Below are 24,609 nucleotides of genomic sequence, written 5' to 3'. Positions count from 1 at the left end.
GCTTTGTAGGGAAGGACCTGGGAGTCCCGGTGGGTAATTTATAGTTATAAGTACATAAATATCAGGTATAAATACCTGATGGGAGGGTATGAAGACAAAGGAGCCAGACGCTTATCAGAGCAACCAGTGACAGGGCAAGAAGCAATGGACACAAAGCACATGAAATGCCATGTGAACATCAGGCAACACTTTCTTCTGTGAGGGTGACTGACTCTGGGCACAGGTTGCCCAGAGAGGTTTTGCAGTCTCCATCCTTGGAGATAGTCAAAACCTGACCAGACATGTTGCTAGACAACCTGTTCTAGCTAACCTTGCTTCAGCGGGGAACGTTTCATGAGGTGATCTCAAGAGGTGCTTTCCAACCTAAATGATACTGTGATTCTGTAATTTGCACCTGAGTCAGCAGTGTGCCCTAGCAGCAGTGAAGGCCAGCAGGGAGGTCAGCAGAGATGCACAGAGGAAGGACTAGAGGCAACAGTCACATGTTGCAATATGGGAAATTCCAATTGGGTCTGAGGAAAAAACCCCTTTTTAATGAGGGTAGGAAGGCACTGTAATTGGTGGTTCAGTGAGGTTATGGGATCTCTGTCTTCAGGGGGATTGAAAGTTCATCTGGACAAAGTCCTGAGCAATATGATTGAACTTTCAAGTTAGTCCTGCTTTGAGCAGGAGGTTGGACTAGATGACCTCCAGAGGTCCCTTCCAACCTGATTTCTTCTCTGATTCTGTAGATTATTCTTATATATCAAACCTGTACATGAGACTGGAATAAGGGTGATTAAGTTCCTGGTGTTTTTTCCTTTAGTGGACAACAGTACTTTTATTGACAGTAGGTACAATGTGTAGTGTAATTTGTATCGCTTCATGGCCCATGACTCTATTTAAAAAATAGTAGAAGTTATCAGCCACCTTAGACTGCATGCATTTTAAGAAAATGTTCCTGGTTTTGAAAGACTTCTTGAACTTTCAAGTATTAATCACAGAAGCAGAGAATCACAGAATATCTCAAGGTGGAAGGGACTCATAAGGATCATCGAGCCCAACTCCTTGCCCCTCACAGGGCTACCTGAAACTAAACCATATGGCTAAGAGCATCGTCCAGATGCTCCTTGAACAGGCTTGGTGCCATGACCACTTCCCTGGGAGCCTGTTCCAGTGACCAACCACCCTCTCAGTGAAAAACCTTTTCCTAATGTCCAATCTGAACTTCCCCTGATGCAGCTTCATTCCGTTTCCTCATGTCCTATTGCTGGTCACCAGGGAGAGATCAGCACTTCCCCCTCGACTGCTCCCCTTGAGGAAGTAATCACTACTATGTTTACATACTACCCTCCCTGAAATGCACTGACTTCCAGAACTGGTATAAGAACCAATACACTGCACAATTCAGATTTTAAGTAAGTAAACGTAAGTAGTTACCTAGTAGGTACACTCCTAATCTTGCAAAATGCAGAAAGTTGTGGAATCTTTTATGATATCCGTATAATACAGAGAAAATTATTTCATACATAGTAAATAATGTATAGTAAATAATTTCATGGAATAAAAAAAAGAATTAATTTTGGATTTGATTAGCTAAATGTGAATATAATAAACTTGAGACTAACTGAAAATTAGTTTTTTTCTGAATGCCGCATACCATGTTTCTTTGAAGCTTGTAGCAACCAGAAGTAGCAACCATTCCCACTGAGCTGAAGGAGAATTTCTCTCAACAGTGTGATCTTTTAAGACTTTTGATGCATAAAAACTTCTGCTTCTATCTCACAAATGTCAGGTGTCCATGGGAAAACATCTACTTTTTAATAAAGAGGCTCTGAATTTAGATTTCCTTTACCCTCTGGAAGAAAGAGAATACTAGTAATTTATGGCTCAGTGTCGTTTTTTATTTTATTTGAGTTTGTGTCAGAGACCAAAAATACAGTGGTTGGCGCAATTGTCTAGATAAAGCAAAGAACTTCAATATACTGTCTCAGCAGTTTTTTCTATTGACACGTATTGATCAGAAGTGAAATTCTGGCTTCTAAAAGGCAACGCACATCTAAAAAATTCACCATACTCTGCAAAAACAAGAGTGATCAGCTTATGGAACTAGAAGCACAGCATAGTGGTATAACTTGATTAAAAAAAAGCATTAGTAAAAGAATAATGAAAAGCTTTCAATTACAACCAAGTTTAAAAAAAAGCAGACTCCCAAAATATGAATTTATTTGCAGCAATCGTAAACCAAAACTGTTTTGAGTCAAGAATCATTTTTTCTGTTTATAGTTTCTCACACTCCAATTCCGATCTTATGATGGAGGTATTTTTCTCAAAACTTTGTCTACAGGAATGAGTGGGTCATATGGGTTCCTTATCTATTGCTATCAAAAAATATGCTTTTCCTTTTTGTGAAGGCAAGTTTGAAAATGTGAAATTTAAAAGGTCTTGGGATCTAAAAAACAAATAAAAGAATCTTGGATAGAACAAGTATTCAAATCTTATGTTTTATACCAATCTCTTGGTCATAGGAATCTTACTGCACCTGTGATTCGAAAATCAGTTATTGCATATGTGAGTGAATATGAATGAGTTTATTCCCAGGACTGTGAGAGAGATTTGTACGGCCTTGAGCTTGAATTTCAAGGGTTAATGTTGTACCAGAGGTTATTTTGAGCCTGAGCTGTACTCCAGAGGAAAGAGCTGATGTGAGGGGTGAGTCAAAGGGAAGAAAGTGGTGGCGCCTGGAGGCACACTGCCCTGGTAAGCTGCCCGGACCTGTAGCTGTTTCATTCATTCTTTCTTCTAGGAAACTGGTTTCCAGTCTCTTTCCATTTGTGAACCTATCAAATTTTTTTACTTAGGAGTGTGGATATTTGTAAGGACAACTTAAACACGTCGAGGAAAGTAGATTGATTGTGAGTTATCTTTGGCAGACTAATCAGAAACAGCACACATACCCCCAGCTATCTGAATACCATAGACTAAAAACTACTAAGGCTGTGCAGTGTTTATCTTTCCTTTGTAAATGTGTCTTTCCTGATATTACTCTAATTGCTGACTGTCAGGAGGTTTAGGATTGTGAAACTGCAGCATTTTTAAGGCATGCTGTGTTGTTCTACCATCACCATAATAGTTAGTCCCACTGGATTTTTTTCCCCCAGCTCTCAAAGTGATTTGGTGTGGGGAAAGAAGCATAATACACATGCTAATAGGAGGAGACAAGAACTGAAATAACTTGCCCTCAGTCATCTAGTAAATCAGGGAGAAAGCTTGGAATAGAATAGTGATTCCTTCTCTCGTATTTCTGTGCCTTACAGGCTTCAGTTACATGCCTACCAGCAAAGGTTTTAAACAAATTAGATTTGTGTTCCCTTCAGTTGTCAACTGACCCACTCTGATGTGTCAAAAGATTACAAATTTAGCTAGGTATATGTCGCAAGAGAGGAACTCTGAAGATAAGACCCTTTCTCATGCAAATTATGTTAATAAAAAAACAAAATTAAGAAAAATTAATTTAAAGGTACAGATTGCATTCTGATCAGATTTTTAAAAATATTTCTGTGTTTTACGAAAGATGAAACAGAGAGGAAGTATTACAGTTTCATGCTATTTGTTGAAAGCTTGAAAACTGGAATTAAGGAACACACTGGTATAACTATTGTGTGCCATTTATCTGAGAAACTCAAAGGAAAGAAGGAATGGAGAAGAGGAAACAGAAACGAGTCCCCACTTGAGAGTTGGCTAGATAAAGGATCCCCTTCAGCCTTTGCCCCATGGGCTGTGCTGACAGTGCTTTGCCTCTAATGAAACGTCTGAAACTGAAATCCCTCCAGCAGCAGCAGGCACACAGTTGTTGCCTGTTGGTATCAATCTGCAGCTCTAGATTGCTTAGTGAGAAGTGAATTGGGAGTGATAATAGGGAAAAAATAGGGGCTTTTTCAGATTAATGTGAAGAGCAATTCCCAGGAGAGGTCACGTTCTTTACAATCCAACTGGCTTTATTTCACCGTCATTATATATCAAAACAGAAGTGTGTCTGCTTTGTGATTCACTGCCTAAGTCCCTGTTTGTTAACTTTTGATCTTGTATTAAGCCTATCAGTACCAGGTCTATGTGCGTTGTTGCAATGGCATAAAGCTTGTTCAGGATGTTATTATAATTACAGTGCTGCCACAAAACACTGATTCATATCTGCACTGTTTACAGGCCTCTGACAATGCTATTAGTTCAGTACATAATTTAGTAGTAAGTTAATAAAGAGACATTCACCCTATTAGGCAAAACATGCTTGCTTTGCAGACAGTCATAAATTAGATCGTGAATTATTGACTGCTCACTGTCCTGGTTTGTGTTAGGAAGTTTGATCTTATTAACTCTGTTTGTCTGTGTATCTGTGCGTATCATTTTTTGAGCTACTGTGGAACAAAGAAAAAAGATAGAATTACCACAGGGGATCTACATGAAAAAAGGCAGGTCACAAAATCAAAATCCATTTTCATACATTAAAGTTGAAAATGGCTTACTGTGACTCAAGTTTGAAATTATCAATTTATTTTCACCCATGGAATATGTTACCATGTATTTATCTTTTCTGTTGCTTTCACCACTTCACTTTTCTTTAGCTGAATCCTTTTTTTTTCTCTTTCTTCCTATGTGAAGTTTGCATTTCTTATTTGTATTGCAGAGCCCCAGCATGTCTCTGAATTTGATCATATTTCTGCTCTTCCTATTTTGAAAATAATTTGGTAGGCTGTAAAATTTCTCTTATGCAGTGCAAGAAAAGAAAGGGAAGTTATGTTTTAACAGCTGAATTCTCAGGTAAAGAGAATAGAATTTAACAGGAAGGAAAAGGTACCACTCTGCCTTGTGGTATTTGAAACTGGTGAATTTTACGGGCCTCTTTATGGACAGCAGTGACGGACATTTTTGTAGAAGTTTTCTTTTGTAACACAAAGGATCAGTTTCTTCCCCCTATAAGTTTCTGAGCTGTTTCCCACTATTTGAAGCCACTGCTTGGGAGTACCTCTTAAGCAAAGTAGTGTGCTATTAGGACTTTAGATACGTTGCTGTTCTATAATGCCCACTGCACTAGGTATTTCAAATCCAAGTGATTATTGCATCAGCATGTTTGCACTGCTACTGCAGTTATGAACTTGAATAGCTCAGTGATAATTTATCTGGATTAAGAAGCCTTCTGTGGTTACATACCTTAGAAATCATCAGCTCTCAATGGAGTCTAGCGTTAGTCAAGGAAAAAATATTTCACATCTGTTCCTGTATTCGACAGGTGTAACCCTCTGGGGTACTACTGAATTCTTTGTTTCCTTCAATTCCCATTGAAGCTGAAAATAAAATTTTGGATGAAAAAGGAACTGACTTAAGCTATCATAAAAAAAAAAGTTCCTTATAACCAGCAAAGATCTGATTCTAAAACTTTTAAGAAAAAGCTTAGTCAACTTTTTGCTTCTGACAGCCAAAACAAGTAATGCTAATTAATAGCCAGTGAGACAGTCTGTTCCTGCACTGTCAAAACTCTCAGCTGTAGTTTGAATAAACACTTGGTCTTTCAGACTTTAGCCAAGGCATATTTCCTGACAGTACCTCATCACTGTTGTCACATTCCTTGCTCTGCTTTTACTGTGGATGTTAGAGCAGGGGGGTTAAATCTATTTATTTCCCCATGACATGCAAGTTTTAATATCAAACTTGCAAGATGTGTGAGTACTTTGTTTGGATGTGTTGCTTACATCGTGCCATTGCACATTTTGCTCTGAATCATATCATTACAAAAAAGCAAGGGTTTTGGGGGTTTTTTTCCTACTTAACCTATTTGCATTCTACTCAAAGTTGCAGCTATCTCTATGTTAAGTGTGTAGCCTAATGGTACTGATGCTCTGAAGCTGCTGAAGTGTCTTACTGAACTTGAACTACATGTTTTCTCCTCCTTTTTTTTTTTTTTTTTAATGCTACAACTTGTTTGGAATAGCTATTCTCAATCAAACCAGAGCAGAAGGGAGGGTTTTCTACTTGTTAGTGCAAGCGCCTGGGAGGGAAGACTGCTTAGTTTTGTTTTCAACTTGCTATGCCTGATCTGTGGCAACACTTTTCTTCTTTTGTGCTAAAGTTTCCCCATTTGTAAAATGGGTATAGTGATCATTATCTTTGCCTCACGGGGGTTCTTGTGAAGCTTAAAACGAGTTCATATTTGCGAAGCACTTTGAGAGCCCCAGATGAAAAGTGCTTGTAAAAATACTGAATCTGGAATTGCCTTCTGGGTTATCTGTTGTAACTGGTTTTCCTGCACAAACCTGAATATGCTTCAGACGGTGCTAGTGTCAGTTGGGAGGGTTGTAACCACGGGTGAGGAACAACCGAGTAGTTTAGTGTACTTCGCAGGCAAAGTGTATCTCAGGCCCAACGAAGCGGCTGGGACTCGCCGAGGCCGGGCAGAGGCAGCTGCTGTTCCTCTGGGCTCTGGGCCTCAAAGCCCCCGCATGGCGCTGGAGCCAGCTGAACCGGCGGGCTCGGAGGGTAAGTCAGAGCTGGGAAGCTGTCCCTGCCCTCTACCACACCTACAGAGCCTGGCCTGGGGCATCTCCAGCTGCCTGCAGAGCAGCCCTGCAGCTGGGAGGAGCTTTGCAGCTTCCTGGTGCCTTCATTCATCCCAGACTTTACAGGGTTTTGTTTTTCTTTTCCCCTTCCTTTATCCCAACGCCTTCCTCTCACAACACCCCACAGCTACCTACACCTTGTTTTTCTCATTCTTCGCCTCGCCGCTGTCCCACTTTGGCCTCTGGCTTTGAAGGGCAGACATGAATACTTGTTCCGTGAGCATAAGTTTTCCTTCTGGCCACCATTAGAGGCTGCTCCCTCCGCCGGCTGCCAGAGCCGCCCAGACCAAGCCGAGCTGCCGACAGAGGCTGGATGCGCTGGGAGCTTCAGCACGCGGTTGCTAGTGGGAGTAGTTTCAGAAGGAAAGCATCGTACATGGCAGTGGCGGGAGACGAGACGCAGAGAGACTGAGGATAACTGGGGATTTAGAGAACGGACGGAGTAATGGAAAAATGTGGTAAGAGCAAGGGATACCAAAGCTAAGGATCGAGCTGGATGAGAAATGTAGAGGGAGAAGAAATGCAGGGTGGGAGAAGCAACTTAATTTGGGGAGGGAGATATAGAAAAAGGAAATAGTAGTGGCTATAGATCCTGCGAAAGAGGTTAATAAAGAAAATTTGACACAAGTTTGAGAGCCCATTTCAGGGAAGCCTTCTGGAGCGCTTGCAGCCCCAGCGTCCTGCCCACCCCGTGCGTTCCCCCTGCCCTCCCTGCCCTCTCCTGCCTGCACTTAACTGTCTGCTTCCTCTGTCCTCTCCTCGCTGTCACGAGCTCGCAATCAAACGCAAACATTTAAACAAAAGCATGCGCTTGTGGGGCCTACCGCCAGATCGATTGCTAACCGGGCGTTTGGCCAGAGACTGCTGACTTTATCTGGCGGAGCTACTGCCCTCCATCACCTCAAGCTTGTGTCTGTTCTGCACTATTTCAAATCTATCAGTTTTAGTAAAGTCATACTTGATTTCCAGTAAGCTAACGTAGAAGTCTCAGGTCTGTTAAGTAACAAAATGGTCTTTTATGGGCGGAGAAGTGTTTTGATTTGTGTTTTATACTGGTGTGTCTGGCACAGGGAAGGGCTTGTCCCCAACCCAGCAGCTTTACCTTGACGTATGTTTGTGTCTCACAGTCCCTAACTCTGCTTGAAGACGATGTGACTTACACTGCGGGGAGAGGAGTCTATCCTATGCAGGAGGCATTTTAAAAAGAATAATGTGTGAAATGAAAGATCGTAAACTCTGTACAAAATTACTATAGGTGTGGCTTACCCAGCAAAGGGAGTTAATTTGCCTTGAGTTATGCTAGCCGAGCAGTAACTGAAGGCTTGATGTCGCAGAAAATCATTTCATTATAAATTATTTAGAACAGCTGTACCTCCAAAAGTATTATACACAGACAGGATATCATTCTGCTTTCTGGATGTTTGTGATGAAAAAAAATAGAAGAAAAAACAGGAGAGATCCTCCTATTACAGATGTACTTAGGCTTGACTTTTCTAAAAGTTTATGCTTGAGTCTGTGTGCAAATCAAATGGGTGTTAGCTACTCCTCCCTCAACCCCATATAGCTACACCCTGTGAGACCAGCTACCATCAGCTAATAACTACTTCCCATTCTCAAAGTGTGTGTAAGGAGGTGAGGCTCTTCCAGGAGGCATCAAACCAAGCAGAGTTTTGCTTCTCTCCTCACTCTGCATTGGCTTTGTCTGTGGAGCATCCTTAAAGTCTCTGCGTTTTATCAGACACAAGAATGGCACTTTTTTATATGGGTGTTGTTGACTCAACCGTCGAGCAGATATGTGAGAAATTTTAACTGTATGTTGGGTTTTTTCATAAGGTGAGGATGCAGGGAATGATATTTGGAGTTGATGTGGAATTTACAACTGTTTTTAGCTCCTGGATATTATTGACCATGCTGCATGAGGTCATCATGAGTAAATTTTCACTAATACCAAGTCAATAGCATGCAGTGAGCATTCCTATAGTTCAGTGTTTATATAGCTTCAAATAAAAATAGTAAGGTCAAGTTATTGATTTTGAAATTAGTACTAGTTTTGAAATTTTAGCAACAAATTCACTCCTACAGCTAAGAATTGTCTCGGATTAATTACTTACCAAGTTGGGGTTTTTTTAATCAATAATTTAAAATATAAATGCTTACTGCATTTGGCAGTAAGTTTTGGAAGTTTTCAATATATGTGGCAATTTATTTAAATTATACAGTTTCTTTATTTGCCTTCTAATTGTTTAAATAAGCTTTTTTTTTAAGTATCCCTTGCCCTTTGAGCATTTCTCAATGGACTGCTGGCTGCATCACTGCATAAAAATTTGCTGTCTACAAATTTCAGGCCTAAAAAGACTTCAGAATACTATACTAAAGCTGAGAAAACATTTTTTGATACGAACTGAGGTCCAAATTGCTTTTCAGTGGCAAAGGGAAAAGACTAAATCAGGGCTTCCTTCATTCACAAAAGTAGTGGCAAAATGACTTTTCAGCTCTCCTCTGAAGGGAACCTGCATTCACCATCCGTCTCTCTGGAGAACATGAGCCCACATCTTCCAGAGGAGTAATTAGACTATTAAACTGGAGCGGCTATGAAATCAATGTATTTTATTCTTTCCTTCCAAAGTTATTTCACTTCTTCAAAGACAAGTAAATGTTAATTGGGTCAGAGCAACCGTGCAGTAAGCGTGCTGTTTTTGAGAGTCAGGTAGAGGTGGTGGACCAGGGTCTTCTCTCTATGGACGTCCTGAGCATTGCTCAGCAGCAATCTTACATGCACCTGCATTAGTTTCTATTGTTATTACAATTTCTGTAATATATTTAACAATTTATCAAGTCAAAGCAAGAGGCAGAATTTCTTTCTAGTCTCGTGATTGAGGATGCTTTCCTGAATAATGGGAGATTTTGTCTGCAATTTAAGAAAAGCATTACATTTTACAAAGTGCAACAGCATCAGTGATTGAAGCAGAGGTAGTTAATGTGTTTTTCTAGGAGATGATATTGGAAAATAAGACAGCAGATTGTTATTTTGATTTTTGTTTCCCTGACTGTCTAACCTTTATTTTATTCAATTTTATTTTTAATTCAAAGCATATTGGAATGAAATTTATTTTTGGCTTGACTGCAAAATTTATTCAGCATAAACCAATGTCATTTTTATCAAGAAATAACATAATAAAAACAACTTTGACTCAAACTGCATTTTTTTTCCAGTGTTCAGTTATAAAACTGTAGGTGTTACAGCCAAGAGGCATTCAGATAAATAGAAAGATGAGTGGTGGTGTTTCCATCTCTGAAATTAAATCAGTGTTACCGGTAGTTCAGCTATACGCCTTTGGCTTGAAGAGTTTGTCTAGCAGGACCTTTCTTCTTATGATGAAAAATCAGTTACGAGAGGTAAGAGATTAAGTCCTGTTTCCTAAATACAGGAGAGAAACAGAATGACCAGGGAGTAATGTTTGCTACCTCTACTAATGAAAGGATTTGAGGACAACAAATGAAACTAATAAGCAGCAGATTTTTGTGAGAGCCACCTGGCCCTTGGTGGGGATGTGGTGGGTCAGGTTAAGCTGGGTGGCTCTCTGCAACCCTGGCTGATGGCTGTCTTTGCCTTGCTGCCTAGTTATGTGTCTCTCCAGCAATCTTGCTGCCGGGGGCCAAGGTCTCTGATTTTAATCTATGGGAGGGGGAGGGGTTTGCACTGCAGGGTTATGACTGTTCTTTTCTATTTCCTATCTTTATTCCTGTTGGTAGCCATTAATGAGCCCCCTCTTGAAATCAATCACTGCATGGCAGGATGCGCAGGAACTCAAGCTAGTGCTAAATGAGCTCGGCATTGCAGAACTGCATTAATACGGCCCTTTACCTGTGGTAATTGGCTGTACACATATGGAAAACATCAATCCGGGTGGATTTCCATGCTAGATCTACTCTGACAGTGTCTCAACTGGCTTGGGTATCTCTGCATGGGATTTCATTCTGCCAATTCGATGTTATATGAGCTGTCTTTGGACTCAGCCTCTCTTGGATTCTAGATATTAGCTCGGTGGGTATTTTCAACCAAGTGATGTATATAAACACTCCCAAATAAACAGACACACTGTGATAAAGGCACACTGCCTAAAAGGATAAAAGGATCTGTTCAGTGTGGCGGAAAGGGTTAACGAAAGGAGAGCCCCAGCCTTGCCGCAGGAAGTTCTCAGAACTAGGCTAGAATGCAGAAATGATCTGAAGTATTTTAAACAAAAGATAAACTGCTTTTTAGCCAAGTTTGTGCCTGGAGTGAAGTCTTACAGCTGAGTTTAAGACCTTTAAAAAAAAAAAAAAAAAGCAAATGCTGATGTGTCCTTTATTGAAACTGTGAATAGGAACATATTCAAGCTTCTAAATATATTTTCTTCTAACAGTTTAAAGGCTGCAGAGACTTTTCCATTCCTAATTATATAGTGCAGTATGCTGTCTGTTTCTGACTTGCAACTTCAAAAATAGAAATTAGAGTCAAATAAAACATAGGGAGTGGGATAAAGAGGTGCTGTGTATGATAAGGAGCTGCTCCGCTAATATTTTACTGATACTGTTAGCAGCCACTTGCGTTTCAAATTCAATTACTATTATGCACACCCTTTAATACATTGACATTTCTTTAAGGTGGCTGTTGTTTTAAAAAAAATCCATGACTAACTAGAGCAGTAGCAAAGGACAATAAATGTAAAAGTCTTACAACAGTTCGGTAGCTGTGATGGTTGTGTCTAGGGTCTCAGCAAGGTCATGTCATTAACAGGATATGGAAACACACAGTCATTTCAGGCAATAAAACATTCTGAAATTTAGAAGTATTTTTTGAATTGTTCCCTGACAATTTGGTCTCCAATCTCTGTTCTGGAAGTCAAATAAAGCTCAAAGGCCTCTGGTAGCACACCTGCAAGTAGTGCTGGCATGACCTTAAGCCCTCCTGGATGTGATCTGAAATTTCTGACTGCATTACAGTAGGCATTTCTACCTCCCAAACCATGTCTGGACTCCTGGTATACAAAGGAGGAATTTCCTTTGTCCTTTTTGCTTTCTCATGCAACATTCTGGAGGACAAGGACTAGGACTTCATGGGTCTTGGACGTGGGAAGCAGAAAAGTGGCCAAGACACTGCACCGATCTGTAGAAAGTCACCTGGATCTGCTGTGCCCGGGCTTTTTCTGCTGCTCCACTGCCTCTTTTGCATTCTGTCATTTACGAGGGAACATTCTAAAGATTGACTTATTTCTTGGAAAGATAGATGGCTCTTTTCTATGCCAAGACCGCTGCAAAGATCCATAGGGGAAAACAATGAGCTGTGGGGGCAGCTAACACAATTTCGGGTCACCTTCCAAAACCTCATGCTGGCAGCTGTGGGCTGAAGCCTGGTGGTATACTGAAGGCCAGACTGGGTTTCCATTATGTTTTGGTAAAATCTACACATATACTTAAATCAAAAACATTTGTAGGATTTTTTATTTTAGTGTCTGGGCTGACAATCAAGCCAGTTTGAGGCTGCAGAAGCAGGGCACTGGGTTTAAACGAGCACACCCTGCTTTTCAGCAAGACTTGTTAGCTCAGCCGTGCGCCAGCCTTCAGGCTCCCGACAGCCAACACACCGAAACTGGTTTGCCAATGCAGGTGGAGAAAGCATCCGTCTGGGTGTATTTGCTTACAGGAATGCTGTGCAAGAGTTTGCTTGCCATCTTTGCACACACACAAACACTCACACAGCACAACCTTTGTGCGTGGTGGAAGTGTTTGCCCTTCATCTCTCACTTCGGAAGACTGGTTACAAGGGTGGATGCAGCCAGGAAGAGGCAGGGAGCTGCTTTTGTTGGGGATCTGGTGTTTATGCTGAGTATGCCTAGAGGCTGCACTGAGGGTTAGTCCCTGTTTGAAGTGAGCCAAGAAGGTGTAGCCTCTCCTCTGGAAAGTTTATTTAGACTGTAAACAAGAGACAAAGGAAGTGGGACACAGGTGGGGTTTTGATCCTCTGTTTGAAGATGATGAAGAAAAGAAGTTAAGTGAGCTGCTTGAGGTTGCACGGGAAGAGTTGGGGTGGCACCAGGCCAGCATTTTGGGGGAAAAGATTATATTTTTTCAATGTATTTCATTGTGATAGATTAATGCCACTTGCTAAAGAATTCAGAGGACTGAAATATTATTTTTTTTCTTTCAGAAATGCAACATTGTGTTTGTAGACCTTACTTACTTTCCTTAGAACCAAGGACAATTCTGTTCTTCCTAGAAGCATAGGTTAGATTTGGTGCTTCAGATAATGCCTTCATGTTAAATACTGCTGGGTTACCATTTTATTGCACCGATATGTACACATTTATTTAAATCAAAATCAGTCCCTAGGATTTCACATTTTTATAAAGTTCAGTTCAAATTCTGCTGTATTATTCATAAATTACTTCCCCCCCAAAAAAACCAAAAATCATAACTTTTATCAAGTATTCTTTTCAGTCAGTAACCATTCTATGAGAATTCTATGTAATTTCATTATAAAGCACGTAAGTGTCGAATTTTGAGTTAGGATTGGCTCGTACCTTTATCAGCCATTTTCATAAGCACTAGAACCTCTCTACCTTCCAGAAATAGCCAGAAATTTTCTTCTACTGCTAAGTTTTATACCTTTATTTTTAAATTGGACATAGCAGTAGTTTTATACTACCTTACAATGTCAGAAAGGGGCCTGAGGGTATATGTGAATTTGCTACAGAAATTGGATCATATGTCTAAGGATCATTATACCTAAGGAAACAGCATGCCCTGTGGTACATACATATCATTGGCATTTAGTTTTAGCTCTATATTCTCTAATTGGACAGACAGATCTGAAGATTGCTGTAGTAAATTTGAGATCCTTTATTCTGAATTCTTAGTTGGAATTTTAAAAAATAATAATTTATTCTTCTTGGAAATAAATTATCTGGACCAGTACCAATAATTACATTTTTTTTATCACTATATGCTGTAAATTTTACTTACTATGGTATAGCAAGGGTGTGTATAGAGTTTAAAAACAAAAAGTAGGGGAGAAGGAGTCGGTGTTCCCTAACTGATGGACTAGAATGATTCTCCTAGAGTCAGATAATGTATTTATATTATTATTCACTGATCTCTTGAAGAAAGAATAATAGTAAGTCCTTTCAGCTTGTCACCTGTAATCTTGTGTTCCTGCTTAAAGGGCTGTGTTCTTGTAACTTCTGAACAAAGAAAGCATCAACCCTTTTCTAGGGAAACTTTGGCTAAAAGCATCAGACAAAGCAGGAGCAAAGAAACAAAGTGAAAGTTTAGTGCTTCTCTCTCTTACTTTTGTTGTCTACCTGATTCCTCTGTACTAATATATGGAGGTATATATCTACCTGATATAGTCCGTAGCTTTGCACTGATTCTCCCTTAATAACCATATTTTTACCTTGATTTCTAAGCTTCAACTAAATAATAAATAAAGTCCATATCAATTTAAGCTTTTCTGAGAGGGCAGCTAAAAAACAAATATTAATTTGCTTAGAAATAATCTATTAATGTTGACCATTCTGCAATAGAAAGTATAGTTACTGTATTTGTGAGAAGCAGGGCTGTTCCATTAATAGACTGCCAATTAGTCTGGAGGTGTCTGGATGATAGCTAAGACCTGTGGACTACTGCAGCTTTTAGTGTCATGACATTGTCCCATGGAGCACAGATTGTTCTTGAGTCCATAGCTGGTTCCAACTAGCTCCCTTAGGGAGCTGCAAGTGGACTAATGCATCTTGGCAGGACCATTTGGTCTTCTGGGGCTCTTTGCTGCCATACTAGCCTGCTTTGGGTTTCTTTTCAGGGCACCATATTGCACAGAACCCGTGAACAGAATGATCGTTACCAGTTGTCACCTACTATATTTCTAAGAAGTGCCTAAGGATTGTACTCGTCTTGTTTACTTACGACTTGACTGAAAGAGTTAGCAGCTTTTCAAGGATGTCTGCACAGTTTATTGAAAACAGTAAACATGAAACTCAGATGAAGGTATTCAGGTTTAGAACAGACTTGGAATAAGCCCTTAAAGAATAGTAATTTTCCTTAATTAATCCAACTCCTTATTTGCTTTGAAGATAGCAACAACTATTGGTAAACATCTGTCCCTGACCTTCCCCCTTAATGGCAAAGTCTCTCATATTTCTTGCATTAATTGTAACTGTCTTGGCATGATTATAGCATGCGTTCTGTATTTTATGATTCAGGGTCCTTCATATCTGAATTAATTTACAAAAGTCTTGTAGAATGTATCCATTTTGTTACAGTATTAGATGAGAGAGCGTGCCTAAATACTTTAGAAGAGCTGCCTAACTCATTTTAATTTGGCCATTACTTGCAAGGGTGATTCTATGGACTTGAATAAATTTAAGTATATGCATAATGCTAAGTCTCCATTTGAGTATTTTGGCTAAAATAGAAATAGGATTATGTATATCTCAAAAATTAATCAGAGACTTACAAGCTGTGCTGAACTGAGATATGAAGTCCTTCTGTTTTATAGGAAACAATAGCGTGAATGTTGCTTTTAGGCTTATGTTCTTTTAAAATATAGTTAGAATATGTTTTCACTTCTTTTTTTCAGCACAGCACATGCAGTCTCCAAAATACTTCTAATCACATGTTGCTTTTCATTGAAACATGAGTAAATTTAGTCAAAAACTCTGTGAACCTGTATCATCAGCAGATGCTGTGATTATATTGTTAAATCTTAGCAATTAAAGTTCTACATCTGAAGAATAATTTTTAATAGTTTTTTTTGTATAGAATTAGGGAAAACAGAATTTCCTCTAGTTTCTTAATTGTTGCAAAAGTCATTAGCCATTGCATAGAACACAACTTCCTTTTCTGTTTTCTCTCTCATTAGAACTTTTTACAATTCATTAGAAATTTTTACAATAAATAACTGAATAGACCTTAGTCAAAGAAGTATATGTTGTAAAGGTTTACAGGTAGAATGGTCATAATTTAAAAGTGCTGCAACTGTTAGATAAATGCTTTAATATTAAAAAATATATATTTATGGTATCTTGTGGAAACAACGAAAGTCTTCTTGGAACAATTTTCCTCCTGCCTGGATTTTTTTTGTGTTGAATTACTGTAGGTATTGGTGAAACTATAGGGATGTCTCTTGTTGGACTTGTGTATTACTATCTTGGATTATGAGGCAGATCTCCTCCTTGGCACAGGTCTGAAACTGTGCCCGAAACTAACTTCTACGTACAGTGTATACCCACCTACAGGCCTTAGGACGATTTTGACATAAATGGGGAAAGGAATCCACGTATCAACTTCAATACACTTTCACCATATAGTTGTCACATGAATATCTCAATGAAGCTGGGAAAATACATTGGAGAGCTGTTTGCAAGGGCAAAATAATTTTGCTTCTAAGTGATAGGACCATACACTTGATCATCCGAAAGAATTTTCTTAAGCTGGATTTACTGCCTTTTTTTGCTATTATTATTTTAGGTTTATACTACTGCAGCATTTATAGGTTACTAAAAGAGCAGAGTTCTTACAGAGTAGGAACTGTATTGGAAAAGTTTAAATAGAAGGAAAAAGTATCCCAAGCCCACTGTCACAGACTTCTGTCTTTAGATAGTAACAACTGTGCCAAGTATTGGCCCTGAAAAACTTCTGCACAGATTTGAGGACAATATGACATCACAGTCTGTGTGTTGAGATATTGCTTCAGCTTTCTTGTTTTATTCCGTTCTCTGACATTCTCTTATTTTTTAGTGAATAATGATTTTTTTTTTTAATCTTCCAAATGCTCTATGTTTCTCAATTTAAAAAAAGATTCTGCAGTTTCTAGATTAATAATGATAAAAGAATCATTTAGCCATTATGGCTAAGGTTAGGGTCGGCTCACCAGCTTATGTCATTTAGGTTTAGAGGTCTGAATATTCTCAACAAATATTTGTAGACCCCTGAGATCATTGCATTCTGTTGATCTGGTAATTGGTCAGCATGCCCTCCAAAAAATTGTGTTAAAGTCTGGATAACTCTATAGGCATGTATATGTGTGTGTGCACATGCACGCTTTTATGCATGTGCATGTATGGTCTTGAATAGTTTAGTTCTTTTATTTATGAAAACTGAAAACCTCGTCTTTTTCTTTGTGAGGAGAAAAAAAGCCTACAGGTTCGGAAGGGTACAGCTGGGTATCTAGCACTGGATGTGTTCATCATAGCAGACTGGATAGGATAATTCTTGCCCTGCTACTTCTACACTGACAAAGTTTGTATCCAAAAAAAATACTTTGTATGAAAGTATTTCTGTCACTGGATCAGCTTTGTATTTTCTCACTCTTATATCCATCTTACATAAGCAGTAGTAATCTGTGTATGTTTTATTAAAGGCAGTCTTACTGTTTTAAAGAAGTAGATAACTCTAAAAGACCAAATTTTAGACACTAAGGTGAGATTTCTGTCGGAGTCTAATTGTCCTTTTCCAAAGGGTCTTGCTTTTTCAGTGAATGGAGGTGTGTGGCTCGCTAATTTTGGCAAGTTAATTCCATATTGTTTATTGACTTTCTCCCAAAGACATGCTTTTTCCCTTAACAGCAGGCATCACAAGGGCCTTTATGAGAGCTTTTCAGAAGGTAGGATTAACTAGTAATATAAATATTTATCAATGCAGGGCACAGACTATATGAAAACGAAATAAATGTAATCCTCCTTTTTAGTGTTTTTATAATCTTTTCCCACCTTTTCATCTTCATAATCATCCAATGGTGAGGATCCTATCGTTTGTTCATTAAGCATGGTATAGCCAATTGTATTTAAGATGTGACAACAATAAGAGTCATAAATTTGACAAGAATCAGCTATATCATTATATTAATAGAAAGAATAGCAGCTTTGACATAATTACTACCTTTCTGAGTGGGAAGCACTAGCAGGATGTATTCATCATTTATTTAAAAGAATAAAGCAATTTATATTAGAGCACTTACTAATTTGACAGCCAAACCACACAATTAAACATTGGGAAAATTAATACATCTGACACTGTAGGAAAGCAGCAAACCCAGCCATTGAATGTAAACCGGAAACTTTGCAATACAGTAGTTTTTATCAGAAGGAAAGTGTCAATTTTGTGTCCTTTCCAAGTTTGACAAGTTATCAGGCTGTTATCACCATTTTATCCTGGAAGTGTTCTTATAAAAGGCTGATAACACAGAAGGTCTTTGGTTTCAAATAGTTGTCTTTTTGTTGTTTTGTTTTGTTTTAAACAAAAACAGCAGCACAAGAACATAACAAGAATCCATCCTAATTCTCAGAGTTCAGATAAACTTTTGGTGAAGCTTCATTCTCCTTTCATGTGTTAAGATTCCTGAACAATACCCAGCTCAAGTGCTCTTTTGCTGTAAAGAGTAGCATTCGATGGTTGATAGTTATGTATAGAAACATAGCGGAAATGGGAATATTTTTAGCAGCCCATCTTTTCTTCGCTGATTGTCCTTTCAGACATGCAGAAGAACACACTCATTTACATATGCCTTTTTCTTCTGTACCCAAAATACTTAGAGACATCTCATAATAAATATACTTCACCTAAGAACAGTAAAGTCTCAATTCATCAGTTCCTTGGAATTTTGCTCTTGTCACTTACCCTCATTTGCAAAGAAAGGATGGCCCAGTAGTTAAGTCATTAGCCTACTGCTTTGGAGATGGATTTTAGTGCTCTCAAGGTGTAGATTTCCTTTCGAACTTGGACTAAGTTGTCAGATAAGGAGACTACTACTCCATCTAACCAGGCCATTTTGAGGGTGAATATATTAGTTCATCCTCAGATAAGGTAGTAAATGCCCAAAGTAAGAATATGAGAGAATTTTATTAGCATTCTGTGAAAAACAGATGCTATTACCACAAAGCAGATCTTGGAACCTACAGTCAGTGGTGAAAATGTAAAGAAAGAAATATACTGAAATTATTTAGCATGAAACATTCTGGTTTAAATTGTCTGCTTTGTGTAGGACAGCATTTTTACTTTGACAACTTAGAATTCTGTGGCTCTGATGAAGAAATATGAGAGATTTAAGGAGGTATTTGAACAATTGTCTCTCTGTATTAAATTAAATCAACCGATTTCCTTAAGAGCAACTGTAGTAGTAATAGCATGCAGCATGAATGTTGTAACTTGATTATATTGTTTAGTGCAAAGTGTTTTAATGGAGTCTGTAAAGACAAGTTGTTTATTACTCATTTCTATCACTGTAGCGGATCTGATCCCGATTTATGAAGGAGGATGGTAGATGTGGGTGATTAGGTAGACTTTAGTTTGAATCAAATTGTTCCCTGTGAGGGTGGTGAGGCACTGGAACAGGTTGCCCAGAGAGGTTGTCGATGCCCCATCCCTGGAAGTGTTCAAGGCCAGGTTGGATGGGGCTTTGGGCAACCTGGTCTAGTGGAGGGTGTCCCTGCCCATGGCATTCCGTGATTCTATGATTCTGTCTTTTGGAGAGACTAAGTGTTCTGTTTCTGTCTCATTGCTGATGAAGCATGTTGTATTAAATCTGTCATCTGGCAGATTCCCCAATGAAGTGTTCTTCATTTTACAGTTCTACTGACAAAACTCTGTTTGGTCCAAAATAACAGCTGAAGCATTTAGTATCTGTGGTTCTTCATTTTTCTTGTAGGGTCAACGATTGCATCTTGCGAGTGAATGAGGTCGACGTGTCAGAAGTCTCACACAGCAAAGCTGTGGAGGCCCTAAAAGAGGCTGGCTCCATAGTACGATTGTATGTTCGTCGAAGGAGACCTATTCTGGAGACCGTGGTAGAGATCAAGTTGTTCAAAGGACCTAAAGGTAAATATGAAAATGAAAAGACATCCATTTTAAACTTGATGCTTAACCTCTCTTATAACTCAAATGGCATCTGACTTGGCTGATTTGTTAACTGGTTGACCTGTCAAATAGTGAAATGCAGTTAATTTAGGCTGGTAGAACTTGAATTCATTCTTGCATATCTCTTCCTGGAATATAAAGGTATTCAAGGAGTTGTGGTTTGTTTCATTTGATGTTTACTGTGGAGATGGCTCATTACCTCCCAAAGAAATGAAGATGCAGAGATACTATGCTTCCTCTAAAGTTCCTCTACTGATACCTTTGACTTTCATTTAAGGTGCTGTTGAATACAGAATTTCTGAATTCTCTCTTTTTTCAGAAGGCTTTATGATTATCCAACTTATCCTTTCTACTTTCATGTTGATGGTTTCTTCTACAGTTATCTTTGGAACAAGAAGACAAGAATACTAACTTACCCAGATATGTAGGAGAATTTTATTTCATCCTTCAGCAAAATTACATGGAAGTCTAGTATGAAACCTTCACTAGTCTAAATCAGCTTTATCACTTCCAGCAGTACCTTCTGGTTCCAGAAAAAAACCCAAATTCCTTTCTAGAAGCATTAGTACAAATTGTGAATATTATATTTTCACCTTTCCTTTTGCAAGAAGTTTTGATTTGCAGAAGTGTTATTTTTAAAAAAATTCTTTTTATTGTTTTTCTTGCCAGAAATTTGCCTCTGGCTACCATATTGGGTTCTTCATAGCTAATTTCTGGGCAAAGAAAATGGATATTTTCACAGTACATGCAAATAGAATGATTAGCAGTAGATTTTTGGATCCATAATAATTTTTTCATAAGCAAGTCTTCAATGGTATATACATGAAATGAAGAAATCTGCATGTCTCAATGTATTCCATGCACATGAGATTATTCTACTAGTTTCATCTGCAGTGAATAACCTGTAGGTTTTTGAGTGGTTTCCCTTACATCTCATCTCATGTGAATATTACAGTATGCTTCTTCATAGCTTTTTATACCAGTAATGGAGTATATTTGTTTCTAATGCATGTGGAATTGTTGAGATTATTCATTCATAGTAAACAACGATAGTGCACTGTTTTCAATATTGCACTATACCTCTTCTATGTATATCATAGTTATGTGACATAGCAATGTATTCATCATCCTCTACTCTTGGCGAACAGTAAGATATATTTAAACGCACGTCTGAGGGTAAACCCCCAAAAGTCTGGATTCTTGTGGTCAATTACAATGCTAAATTGACTTTCTAATGGAAAAGCATCTCTAATGAGATTTTGTACGTGTATGAACTCAGAATAGCAGTGCAGGCAGCAGTGTTTTTAAAGCTTTGGAATTAAACTAAGTGTGTGATATGATAGTCATTTTGAGTAACCTGAGGCTAAAGAAACTAAAATTAACATATCCTTTCAGGTTGTGATGAAACAGTAAAAATTATTCGCCATGACCAAATTTTTGCTGCATTGTGGAAATGGACAAGACAGGCGATCTTTATCTAATAACATTTTTGCATCATGTTTGTTTTGATTGTATGCCTGAAACTATTTATTTTTACAGTTATTTTCATACAAGAGAGTGGATACCAAAAAAAATGGCTTTTATGACAACATAAAGAAGCTTTGCTGCTTAGTGTTACAAACACCAATTCTGTAGCTTTATTCTTATATGAAGTTTACTACAGATATGTGCTATAAATTGTGAATTTTATTACTAAGCTGAATATATATTTTAAATTTTCACTTCAATGTTAAAGAAATAAGTTAAGTGGAAACTTGGATGAACAAAAAGGTGGTGGGCTAGTTCTTTGCAAAAGCCAGGTTTTCCATCTTTATAATTTAGGCAGTAAGGAAGCATACCCTTGTTTTCTTTCTATATTCCGCAGATGAAAAAAGCAGAATGAAGAAAATAGGTTATAGATTGGTTGAAAATCTCATCAATACTAATTATAATATCCATAGCAGTTTTCCTTTGAATTTTTCAAAATCTTCCATGAAAATAACCTATCTATCTGTTGAGAGGCATCAAACTCATAGCAGAAGTTGAGAATAAAACCTGTGAATCTTGGCTGTAGGCTAGTTGCTGGTGTGATGCTTGTCTACTCATATTTCCAGTGACTTATCTGTGAACTGCTCTTTCACACCATTACTATACAGTGCAAGAACAACTTAGTATTTATATACACAGTGTTTCTTACTTCTCAGAGTGAAATTGGGACGTTTTGGTGTCCAGAGCAGGACCTGAAAATCAGCGTGGTAGTTCCCACGCCATTCCTTCCTTCCTACTCACAAAGTGAATAAAGAAAGTGAACTTGGTTTTTAGACAAGAAGGCTGTTCCATACTAAATGTGGAGTAGCAAATATCTTTTCACTTGCTTCTTTTCCTGTCTGCCTCTGTCAGTATATAACTCAATATATACTGAGTTCATTCCTCACTGTGTTGAGAATTTACCACATGAAAGCCGGCCTAGGCTTCCATAATACCAAATAAACTCAGAGATCACTAGCTTGTGTTGCATACTAGCTTGTATGTGTAATAGATCATATCTTTCAGCACTTCAAGGTGATAAAGAAGGAAATTTGCAAGGCTTTTAACATAAATATTCTTTTAATTTCATCTGAGGCATTCAGGACAAGGGGTTTTACAAGCTATGAGTCTATAAAGGTTAGATTTTTTTTTAACTGCATGTTAATTTTTCTAGCTAGCAACCACCATATAAAAGACATAGCTTAATTTTGCAAATCTATTTTGAACGTAAGAAGTTAGATATGCATTGTGTAGCCATGGCTTTGGGCATATGGCAAGGGAAAGGTCATGGTAGTGTGCTGCATGCAGATCCCCGTGCAGTTGTTCCTGCTGCTTTACAAAAAAGTTGTCCTAGCATCATATGTGCTAAAAGGCCATGTAACTCGTTAACTTGACTTTGTGGGAGAAGAGCTAAACAAAGACACAAATGAGTTGTGTAATAGAAAAAAGAAAGTTTCAAACAGAACTGCAGCTGCGTAGGGGTTTAAAGCTGCACATTCATCCGTTTGCCACACCTGATTCACACTATCGGCTGATATCTGTATTCTGTGTCTCGAAGGGAATTGCTAACTGTGATCATTGCAGGACCTTCCTCTCTTTCATGTGCTCGGGAGATTGTCTTTTGTGTGCCTCTCGTATGTCTCTTCAGTCAGACGTACAATTTTAGTGATTCACTGTTTGGCTTTGCATAGCGTTTGGTAGTAAACGGTAGGTGATTTATTTCGGTCACTCTCAGGACACTGCAGGTTTTAGCAGCCAGCTGGGGGCTGTAACAGGAAGGATATGCAATGGAGCTTTCTTATTGAAAATCAATAGGATTTAGACACTACTGAAAATCCTATCCTTAAGTAATATGCTTTTCTTGCTCTGTGTTGAAACATAACAAAGCTAACAGTAATGAGAATGGATTGCATACACTGCAGTATTTGTTCCCAGGGAACAAACATGCAGACATTCAAAACAAAGGAATTTAATGGTGGTATTTGGCTTTGTAATATAACTTGTGTAGTAGCTTCCTATAAGACCCTGCAAAGAACTGTATATGAGCAGTGAATGATGAACTTCAGTCACTATTCAGAGATAACAGCTCTCAAACTCATCCGATTGCATTTGACTGGAAGATTTTAAACCAAAGGAATTCCACTGGCCTCTGGGATTTTCATGTTGTCCTATCACACTGCAAATCTACTTTTTACTAAAACCAGAAGTATTGAGTGGCATGCTTGATGTAAGATTAATTACAGAACTTAAACTTGATTTTTTAAAATTTCTTTTTTTAAAGAATCAGCCAGAAAAATTAATTTCTACTTTTGCAGAAAATTTCTGGCAATCAGAAACTTAAGCACTGAGATTGTGTAATATTTTACCCACGAATACCTAACTGATAATTTAAGCTCTGATATTATATACCAGAAGAAAAAAAAAAAGGCAGAAAATAGTGATTCCACTAACTACAGCAGTGTTGGATCACATAATAAACATGTGACCTCAGTTCTATAGGAAATGTAGTATCTTACAAGACAATACAGCTGCAGAAATGAAGTTTAGGGTATGTGCAGCACAGCAGCTGAGTACCAGGAAGCTTGAGAGGGGAAATGGCAGACTTAAAAACACCCAGAAAAGGAACAATATAAAGGATAGTTGATTCTGCCATCTGGATATTCTGGTGGCTTGAGTGTAAAGATATAGAGAAGCAGGATTATTTTCCCACACCCTAATTCAATAGTAACTATCATTGCAGTGTTTGAACTGCGTCAGAATCTTTTTGTTCACCGTATTTTAGATGGAAAGGTTCTAGAAAGATCAGCAGTCTCTTTTCTGTTGTCTGTAAGCATGCTTTTTTCTCATTCCTGGTGATTTCAGCCAGTGGTACATTCTGAACAGGTTTACCCAGCCCAGCTTTGGGCACTTAACAAAAGATATTTGGGGGCACTTATTTCTCTGCTCCTTCCTGCTCTCAGAATTAGGACTGTATCAGGACTTTTCTTTTAATCCATTTGGAGTGTTATTAAGTTTTGGGGCTCTAAATTAGAAATTAATGCATCTGTTAAGCACTGTTCAGCCCAATTCTGTATCTCTCTCAGGATGGTTATCCTTCTTAATTTTCTTCTTAATCAGCAAAGACTAAGCTCCTAAACTGGGTATCTCAATAAAATACTCAGAAATAAGAGGGGATGAAGAGAAAGGGTGTAAACCACATTTATTTTTTGAATTATGTATATCCATCTAAATGTTAGATGAAGTCATTGGGCATAACCAGTTCCAGAGTTTCCATTTCATTGTTTTCTGTGCTGGCCTGAAGCGACTATGCAGCACGTGGTGTATTTCCTTTTCACATAACTATTTGTTTTATTCTTGGTGACACTGAATAAAGTGACTGTGTAGTAATGAAGCTTTCTTAGTATACTAAGAAAAGAATCAGTATGTTTTAAGTAAGTAGCACATTTTTTAACTCATAGCTTAGTTATGGAAGTTTCTTGAGAAGATGCAGAGATTTTCACCATCAATATAAGGTATGATTTCACTGTAGTTTTACCTTGAATTGTTACTGAAATGTTCTTTACTCCCTTACTGTCTATAGTTCCATAGAAGTTCATAGTTCTGCCTCATAGAAGTTGACAAA

General features: G+C 38.2%; 1 protein-coding gene across 25 annotated transcripts in view; it reads left to right on the top strand.

Annotated features, from left to right (window-relative positions):
- DLG2 (discs large MAGUK scaffold protein 2) overlaps window positions 1-24,609 on the top strand; it is a 1,065,252-nt gene that overhangs the window by 710,518 nt on the left and 330,125 nt on the right. For all 25 annotated transcript variants that reach the window (XM_054813806.1, XM_054813780.1, XM_054813784.1 and 22 more), the window contains one exon: window positions 19,273-19,442. In XM_054813806.1, coding sequence (XP_054669781.1) covers window positions 19,273-19,442 — 170 coding nt within the window. The remainder of the gene's footprint in view (window positions 1-19,272; window positions 19,443-24,609) is intronic.

This window comes from Grus americana, chromosome 1, assembly GCF_028858705.1.
Source record: "Grus americana isolate bGruAme1 chromosome 1, bGruAme1.mat, whole genome shotgun sequence".
Classification (NCBI taxonomy): domain Eukaryota; kingdom Metazoa; phylum Chordata; class Aves; order Gruiformes; family Gruidae; genus Grus; species Grus americana.
This window is presented reverse-complemented; position numbering and strand designations above follow the sequence as displayed.